Here is a 9,098-nt window from a genome sequence, read left to right on the forward strand (position 1 = left end):
AGAAACAAGTTATGACTCCATTATGGTCCCTCTCTCTTGGAGGTTCTCAGTTTTGGTTTGGGATCGAAACAGCTGGATACTGAAGACTTTTATCCCACCAATCTTGCTCTTTGATCTGATGCTTTAGTTTTCATTTGAAAGACACAAATTTAAAATTTTGAAAGGAAGATGGGGCTAAATATTTTGACAGCTGAAAACGTTTTTGGCGATTACGTTTTCCCAGTGATCACCCTCAGGGAAATAAGAAGAAATGCAGGTCACTTATAATCCCCCAAATACCCTACTGTAGGAAAAGAAAGGGTCAGGTCGTGGAGATTTCACTTCGAAATGACAGGACACCATGCAATCGACTATGTTTCCAATATGACCTTTATTGAGGAAGTACTGCTGTGACGTTTAACATCAATCAACGAAAGGTTGCAAACTGTGCATGTCAACGAGGTTCTCCCATGAACAAAAGTCCATTTTAAATGCACCAGTGAGGTAAACATAATTATTCATATATAGCTTTCTTAAGGCTAAGAGAGTTCTGTGTTTCATTTATTATTTTTGGCTCAGTTGGTTCTTTGCATAATACATCTCAAAACATCCCCCCCCCCGGAGTGCCCCCCTTCCAACAGCTTAGGAAATTGGCCAATTCCCCAGGAACGTACAATGTCATGCATTTGAATCACCCGAAGACTGAGGAGGGAGCACCCTGAGCTTGCATGCAGTTCCCTCGTATTGCACAAAGTAAAATACAATGTCTGGAGCCCCCATGGGAGAACCCGTTCTGTTTTGAAGCTGTCAATCACATGCATATTAAAATTGTCATATGGCTTAACCTTTTGCAATGGACCCAAATCCTAGTCACTCTGGGTGACTTCCTTTACTATGGCGTGTGAAGTGACCTTCTCTACCTTTTTGGTAGACACTAGCTTCTCCTCAAAGGTCTCTTCATGCTCTTCGACCTTTTGAGTGACGGTTACAGATTTAGTGATGTATTTGGTAGCACCATCGCCCCCCTCACTGGTGATTTTTTCTATCTTTTTGGTCACCACCACTTTCTCCTCACTTCGGTCTGCCCCTTTCTTTTCCTCCGCTGGGCTCAAGTCTAGCCCATTGGTGACAACCCCTTTCTCCTCTTCTCCCCCACTGCCTTTCTCCTTAGTTTCCTGCTCTCCCTCCTTTCCTTCCACCTCCCCATTTACTGCTATGTCCTCCTTCCTGGATTCCTTGGAAGCCTTATCGCTGCCTTCCTCCTCGCTCCCTCCCTCCTCTTCTGCTTTTTCCTTCTCTTTCTCCTTCTCCTTCTCCTGTGGCTGCGGCTTCTCCTCTTTGGCATCTTTCTCCAAGCTCACCTTTACTGACTTGCTGACCTCCTCCATCTCCTCCTTGACCGGGGACTCCGCCTTCTTCTTCTCTGGCACGTCCTTTGGCTTCTCCTCCTTCTTCTCCACCTTCTCTTCCTTGGGAGATTCCTTTGCTGCTTCTTTCTTTTCTTCCTCTACTTTCTCCTCTTCCTTTTTCTGTTCGACTTTCTCGGCTCCGGCTTCCGCTTTCGGCTTCACCTCTTCCACCGGGGATTTTGGCACGGGAGACTTGGCTTTCTCTGGCTTCTCTGCCTTGGCTTCTGCTACCGGCTCCTCCTTGGGAGCCACTTCTTCACGCTTCTCTCCAGGTTTCTTTTCTTCCTTAGCTTCAGCTTCCTCTCCTTCACCTTCGGCCTCTGTCTCTCCTTCTTCTTCCTGTTCACCTTCCTCTTTTTCACTGGAACCCTCCTTCTCGGATCCTCCTTCTTCGGCTTGGTCTGATTTAGCGCCCTCCTCTTCCTCCTCTTCTTCCTCTTGGCCTTCCTCTTCCTCCTTTTCTCCTTCCTCCTCTTCTTTAAGTTCAGGCGCAGCCGCTTTCACTGGCGACTTTTTGGTAGCTACGACTTCTTCTTCAGCTTGTTCCTCTTCCTTTCCCACTGCCTCTTCTTCCTTCTCTTCTTTCATGGACACAGCCAATTCCTCTGTAATGGCTGTCAGGGCATCTTCCATTTCTGATTTCTCATCTTCCACTTTGGTTTCCTCTATGATCTCCTCCACAAATTTGTGTTGGACCTTTAACTTAGGAGCCTCTACCTTGGTTTTCTGAATCTTGCTGGATATTGTGACTGAGGGCGGTCGGTGTGTATACAGCGGCCCAGTGATGCTTCCTGCAAATGTGCTAAATCTGGTCTCTTCACCCTCCAGGAGTTTTCTAAGGACCGAATCAGAAAAGACGAGACATTAAGTAAAACCTCAGCGGGCCTTCTGAGTGTCATTATGTTATGGGTAACGCAGCAGATACCTTTCAACAAACAGAATCACGTACATAAGAGGTTCTGTCAAGCCAGTGTAATACCTGCTATCATTTCATATCATACCTGCTATCTGTGTCATATCCAGAGATTCTCATGGGCCATCAGCCAATCACCTGCTGCAGTAACTGACCACACCCAATAGTCCACTAACGCACTCGGCCGCCAAATCTCAGGTCTGCCGCAGTCTATCTGCTGCACCGTGAATATGCTGGAAAGCTCCCTCGTGGCCAAGAAAGCCTCAGTGACCTTCTTGAGCACTTGGACTTTCAGGATGTACACTAAATTTCTTTTAGCGAACATAATGTTCAACGTATCTATAAAACCTTTTAGTGTACGTCAGAATTTAGGCTACATATACATATGCTAATATGGGAATATCAAGTTATAAATTGGCCTGCAATTTTAATCATAAAGTGTCTATTTAGTATAATCACTCAGCTTTCCTGAAAAGAGAGATAGCTCTGAATACCATTTATTCCTGTCATGTGATGATGACCTTCTTAGTAGAAAAAGTGTTTAGTCAAGGATTTTCTCCTAGGAACTTAGTTAACCATAACGTGGCATCACATAGCAGACTTATAATCTCTTTTCTTTTCTCTTTCTCTGGTTGTATATCTAGGTCTGTACATGTAAATATAAATAAAATAGAATACATACATATATATATATATACATATATATATATATATTCTCTCCTTCTTCCTCTCTATAATTCTATCTAATATATTGTATCTAATCTATATATATCCTTTCAATCTATAGCTGTTCTCAGCCAGATGATGGCAATAGTAAGCTGTAACAGAGAAACAGAGAAATTCAATGTCTTGATATTTGTCCTTGACATTATAAAGTCAAAAGCTGAAGCCACCATATGAAATACTAACATCCAAAATGCCATTTTTGTTTCAAACATTTGGAAAACAGTTTTCACTAAAATAAAAAAAAAAAAGTTAAGCATAAGCACTGAATTAATCGGCGCTCTTTCCTCATTTTATTTAAATACTTATTTCAACTAATGTTCATTCTTTTAAAACTGTGTAAAAAGTGGCAAATTTCCAATTCCGTAGAATTTTTTTTAAATTAATAAAGAAAACCAGGCACTGATTTAAAATCCCCGAAACCTGCTTGCTTTAACTTAAGTGGTGGGGGTTTGGCCAAACAGCCTCCGCAGTGCGGTTAGTGTTTCCGCCCCATCCGTCGTGAGCACGGTACCTGTACGCAGCGATCTCGATATCCAGAGCCATCTTGACGTTGAGGAGGTCCTGATATTCACGCAAATGACGAGCCATTTCCCACTTTGTGCCCCGAAGCTCATTTTCCAACTGCTGGATGGTGTCCTGAAATAGACACAGCCAGAGATTCATTCCTCCAATAGCAACTTCTTTCGCACTTACCACCCCTCCCCCCACTTCCCTCCAGCTCTGTAAACCCTGTAGCTCTCAGCCCCTTAAGAGAAAAACAGCAACAACAAACCAACTAAGGAATTACCAAATAAATGAACAAACAAGATCAGTTAGACAATAAGAGATTTCCTGGGCACATCATGCACCGAGACCGGTGGACCTAGAACTCGTCTCAGCAGGAAACAAACATGCTTGGGGGAAACCCCACGGCTGACTGAGCCCTTCTCATCTGTACCTTTTGGGCTGAAAGGCAATTTTAAGAGTTCTGATGGCGGCTGGGAAAGTTGAGAATATATGCGTTGCTGCACAAGCTGTCCTAAAGTTGCTGCTTTATCAACTGCCCGCATGTGTATCTTCTACTTTAAAACTAGAGCTCGCGAAGGAAAAACGCGTTTAGAAAAAGGTCGGGGCTCTTACGGGCTGGAGATGGTGGGTGGAGGAGGAGTGGAGAAGGGGTGGGGAGGGGCGAGGACGCTTTGCGGATCTAACTTGGGTCTGCGTCGCGCGCGCGCACTGGCCAGCGGCCGCCAGGGAGCGCGGCGGGGAGCGCGGCGGAGAGCGCGCCGGGTCGCGTGCCTGAGTGTCGGGGGCGCGCGGCGCTGGCGCTGGCGCAGGCTGGCCGCGCAGCCGCGTTTCCTACCTGGTAGCTGCTGAGGTCGTGGTTATGGCGCTCCTCGATGTCGCTGAGCTGCCGCTCCAGGGACTCCTTGGTGCCGCGCACTGACTCGAGCTCGATACTCTTGGACTGCAGCTGGCGCCGGTACTCGGCGATCTCTTCCTTGGCGGAGCGGATGGCCTCCTTGTTTTGCTCGGCCGCCTCGGTGAGCTTGGCGTAGCGGCACTTAAACCACTCTTCGGCCTGGTGCATGTTCTGGTCGGAGTGGCATTCGAGCTGCGAGCGGATCTCCTTCAGCGCCGACGAGATGTCTGTCTTCAGGTAGTCTTTGCGCTCCACCGTGATGTGCGACGCCTGGATCTGGGCCAGCAGGTCGGCCACCTCCTCCTCGTGATTGCTCCGCAGGAAGGCCACCTCATCCTGCAGCGACTGCACCTTCTTGTCCAGCTCCACCTTGACCAGCGACGCCTCCTCGATGTCTTTGCGCAGCGCGCGGATGGCCGCCTCGGTGTCGTCGCGCAGCCGTGCCTCCTCTTCGAAGCGCTCCTTGAGCCGGTGGATGTCTTCCTCCAGGTGATCCGAGTCCAGCTGTACCTGAGCCTTCTCGTGATTCACCAGCTCGAGGGTGGCGCGCAGCTCGCGGATTTCCTGGTCGTACGCGTCGCCCAGCTGGGCGTGCGAGGCCTGCTTCTGCCGCAGCGCCTGGATCTCCGCCTCGATCTCCTTGTTCTGCTGCTCCAGGTAGTGCACCTTCTCGATGTAACCGGCGAAGCGGTCGTTCAGCCCCTGCAGCTGCTCCTTCTCGTTGGAACGGGACAGCTTGTAGTCGCCGCCCGGCCCGGAGCCGCCGTTGAGCAGCGACGAGGACTGGCTGAAGTCGAGGCTGCTCTCGGCCGAGCTGAGCATAGCCGAGCTGTAGGTGAGGCGCGGGCCAAGCGCGCTGCGCTTGTAGGAGGAGGACACGGTGCTGGGCGAGCCGCGGGACCACGACTGCGAGCGGAAGCCGCTGGACGGGGAGCCACTGACGCGGCTGAAGCTCGAGCGGGTCTCGGTGACCCGCCGGTAGGCGGACGGGTTGCCCAGCGAGTCCAGTGTGTAGCTCATCTTGGAGGCCTCGGGGCGTGTGGCTGTCACAGCGTTCTGCTGGTCTCGCCGCAGCCCATTTATAGCCGCGGCGGCTGGTCCCGGGCCAGGGCCCCGCCCCGTGGAGGCGGCGGCCGAGGAGGCGGGGACTGCGGGCACCGGGCCGGGGGAGACGAGGGGGGTAAAGACAGCCTAGCGGTGATTCAGCGCCCGCTCCACGTGGGCCCACGCCGCATCGGACCCCGGACTTTGCTGCCCCGTCCGCGGCCCCTCCCCCAACTCTCCTCTAGGTCCCAGACCACTTGTCGCCCTTCAGGCCCCCTTTTTCCCATTTCTCTTAGCCTTCGGATTGCATTTTACACCCTCGGTGCGAGTATTCACCCAACGCCCTTTCTTTGTCTAGTCACTCTTCTGCCATTCGGACAGCTCTTCTCCCGACCCCCTGGCCACCTTGTTCTTTCCTCATACCCACGGCTTTTTCTTCCTTTGCCCTTTCTCCATTACTTTTTTCTTTCCCCGTCTTCTGTGATGAATCGCTTCCCCTTCTTCTGGGCATCTCTTCGCTTTCCCACTTTAAGCCTTCTTAAGTCCCATTCACTCTGCCCTTCTCTCCGAGCCCTAATTCCTCCTGGACCTTTTTATTCCCATCCTTTTCTTCTCCCTTTCTCTTTCCGACCCCCCTCCCCCCCCGCATTCTTCCCCTCCCCCAGCCTCATTTCCCCTCGCCTCCCTCCCCTTCCCCCACTCCTCCTTTTAAAGCAGCCCGAGATGAGCGCAGGCCCCGAGTTGGGCCTAGAAGAAAAAAACAAAAAGACTTTGAAGAACAGTCTGCCTGAAGGCTTCGGGAAGGGGCCAAAGAGGATGGGCCTGGGTAGTTATTTGTATTAAAGGTGGGATATGGCGCTACATCCCGCTTAACGTTTGGGGGACGTCCGCAGCTTCCGCGGGGGCAGAAGGTAAGGCGCTTGTGCTCGCTATGGCGCCGGCAGCACCAAGGACAGCGCCCAGGCCGGCGAGCCGGGAGACTCCGCTGCCCGGGGGGCTTATCGCCCAGCGTTGCCTGTCGGGTTGGCGGAGGTTTGTTTCCCCCTCCTATCCCCGAGTCAATACAATTAAAGCCTGTTTGTAGTGAGTGACTCTGTTTGCAGTGGCCAAGCTGGAATTGAACACTAAGATTTCTCTGCAATGCAGAGTTGGCACAATGAACCGATTGCAGATTTTGAAAACAACTAAAATTCATTAAAGTCAGGTAACAGAAATAATATACATGTAGCCCTGTTTGGGTTTTCTAACATAGGATAGGTGCAAGAAATCAAGAGAAGCAGGGACTGAAATTTGAAGGTCAAATATTCTTTGGAAAGGGGAATTTGAAATCTGCTGAGGTGAAAAGTCCAGGGGAATATAGTTTGTGATAAGTTTGAACACAGACAATTGCTGCGTCATCATTCTGTTCAGTACTCCCTGTGTGTAACTGCCATGACTGAAAAGCACCTGGATTAATTTAAAATTAATTTAAAAGTTGCCAAACAGATTCACCACAGCCTTGAATAAAACCAGATGTTTTCCCCTCCATATAAAATGTAATATATTTCCCCATTTAGATATTGATTGACTTGGAATAGATTTTACATATCTTTAAACATGTTTATTTAAGCAAGGAATATAGATAGACTTCTTGCTGTCTGGGGTGCTGCTACCTGGTAAAATGCCCCCTTATTTTGCCTAGTGCTTTGGGGTAATTCAGGGTAAAAAAGTTCCAAATCCTGCAAGACAAAGTGAAGAGAAGAATGTAAGAGTAATGACTGAGTTTGCTGGGGCCATGGGCACAAGTGATTGCATGTGAAATGCTATGGCTGGGCAGAAATCACTGCTTGTGAAAAGCAGGCATCCCAGAATTAAATATTTTCCTTTCACAGTGTGCTTTCTCTAGGTCTTGTTTTCTTAAATGACGTGGTCATGCCAATCAGTGAGTTTCTAGAGGTTTTTAATTTTATTTTTAATTTTTATGAGATCTCTTGGCCCATTTGTATTTTAAAATAGAAGGGGTTAATTTAGGGAGTTACTTTTAGCTCATTAATGTAAAACTGCGGCATTGCAGGCTGGTGGGGGAAGGATGTTCTAGTTTGCTGAGTGGCAGGTTATCTTTCAGTCCAGGAGAGCCCCAAGTCTCAAGCTATTGGGAAAGACAGATGACAGAGTGAGGGGATTGACTTGTGAATACTGGAAAAAAAAAGGAGGAATTTTCTAGTTTCCGATGGATAAATAAAGGAAAAGAGAAAGAAAATTCTCTGTCCTTCTGTAAAGTCCTGCCAATCTCTAGGTTAGAAAGATGACATCAGATAAGGCCAGATGCTAATTATGCAATAATTATGCCTTAGTTACTTCTTACTTTCTGCTTTTATTAAAAAATATAAAAACCCTTGGGAGTTTCATGTTGCATATATGCTAAAAGGACCTTCTGCAGTGACAGCAAATGGTTAACAGGCTGGCTGCTGCCCGTTAGTTTTCTTCAGGGTTTTAAAAATGCGATGACTCTGCAGAGAGACATTTACAAGGAAACACATGTCTGACTTCACAATTAGCCTGCTTTGCCTTGTATCTAAACTAGCGCAGAAATTGTTAAGCGTCCAACTGGTTACAGAAGGAGGAAAGCGTTGCGTACAAACAAAATACCGGCCAGTGACTCAGGCTAAAAATCCAGTTTGTGACTATAGCTTAAAATTGTAACTTCTGTGTGACATGAAGTATCGTTCAGCATGGCCACAACAGGATAACACAGAGAATTATATCAGTCACCTTATTAAGGGAAAAAAAGTTCCCATGGCTTTAAAAATGATTGGTCCACTTTCACATTTACTGAAATGTATTTTATATTAGACCCTTTACTTTAATCACTCTTTCTGAAGGTGACTTGAAGGTTATGCTCATCAGTGAATTTAGTATAAAAACTTTTTAAAGGAAGCTATAGCATTCATTGTTTCCCTACTTTGTCTCATATTAAAAAAATTTTTTTTAAATGTTTTTATTTATTTTTGAGACAGAGAGAGACAGAGCATGAGCAGGGGAGGGGCAGAGAGAGAGAGGGAGACACAGAATCCGAAGCAGGCTCCAGGCTTCGAGCTGTCAGCCCAGAGCCTGACATGGGGCTGGAACTCACGGACTGTGAGATGATGACCTGAGCTGAAGTCAGACGCTTGACCGACTGAGCCACCCAGGTGCCCCATCTCATATTTTTAAACAACATTTACTACCCTAATGTTGTTCATAGAAAGAGATGTAAAGTTTTGCATTTTTTTGCCCTAATGACATTAAGGCTATGGGATCTTCTGAAAATATTAACAAGACAAAATTAGCATACGGATTTATCGGAATCTATGATACTCTTATAATTTATCCTAGACAGGGAAGTGACGGATATGATTTAGATGCAAGGCCTTTTTACTGAAATTGTCTCTAGCTTGTTGTATCACAGGCTACAGTTTTGAATCACTTCATAGGGAAATACAGAGCATGCTGTGTTCTTTCAGTAGGTAAAGTGCAGAGATTAACTTTGTAGTTAAGAGCTATCGGGAAGTCCCATCTCATGATGATGGGAAAAATCTCTTGCATAAGGGGTTTGTTCACTGGAAAAAAAAAAAAAAAAAACTAAGGTAAGAAAAGTGAGAAGTTG

General features: G+C 47.4%; 1 protein-coding gene across 1 annotated transcript; it reads right to left on the reverse strand.

Moving 5' to 3' along the window:
- Positions 1-351: 351 nt before the first annotated feature.
- NEFM (neurofilament medium chain) lies at positions 352-5,524 on the reverse strand. The gene is made up of 3 exons (XM_058720287.1): positions 4,370-5,524; positions 3,539-3,663; positions 352-2,223 (listed from the first exon to the last, which is right to left on the reverse strand). The coding sequence occupies exons 1-3, from the start codon at positions 5,447-5,449 to the stop codon at positions 846-848; spliced, it is 2,583 nt and encodes an 860-aa protein (XP_058576270.1). The 5' UTR covers positions 5,450-5,524; the 3' UTR covers positions 352-845.
- Positions 5,525-9,098: the final 3,574 nt, after the last annotated feature.

This window comes from Neofelis nebulosa, chromosome 3 (genome assembly GCF_028018385.1).
Source record: "Neofelis nebulosa isolate mNeoNeb1 chromosome 3, mNeoNeb1.pri, whole genome shotgun sequence".
Taxonomy (NCBI): domain Eukaryota; kingdom Metazoa; phylum Chordata; class Mammalia; order Carnivora; family Felidae; genus Neofelis; species Neofelis nebulosa.

Bases quoted from the DNA above. Each gene is read 5' to 3' on its own strand.
- NEFM (XM_058720287.1), bottom strand. From the start codon at position 5,449: ATGAGCTACACACTGGACTCGCTGGGCAACCCGTCCGCCTACCGGCGG. The intron at 3,664-4,369 runs GTAGGAAACGCG...TGTCTATTTCAG, and splicing joins ACGACCTCAGCAGCTACCAG to GACACCATCCAGCAGTTGGA. The intron at 2,224-3,538 runs GTACCGTGCTCA...TTCGGTCCTTAG, and splicing joins ATCGAGATCGCTGCGTACAG to AAAACTCCTGGAGGGTGAAG.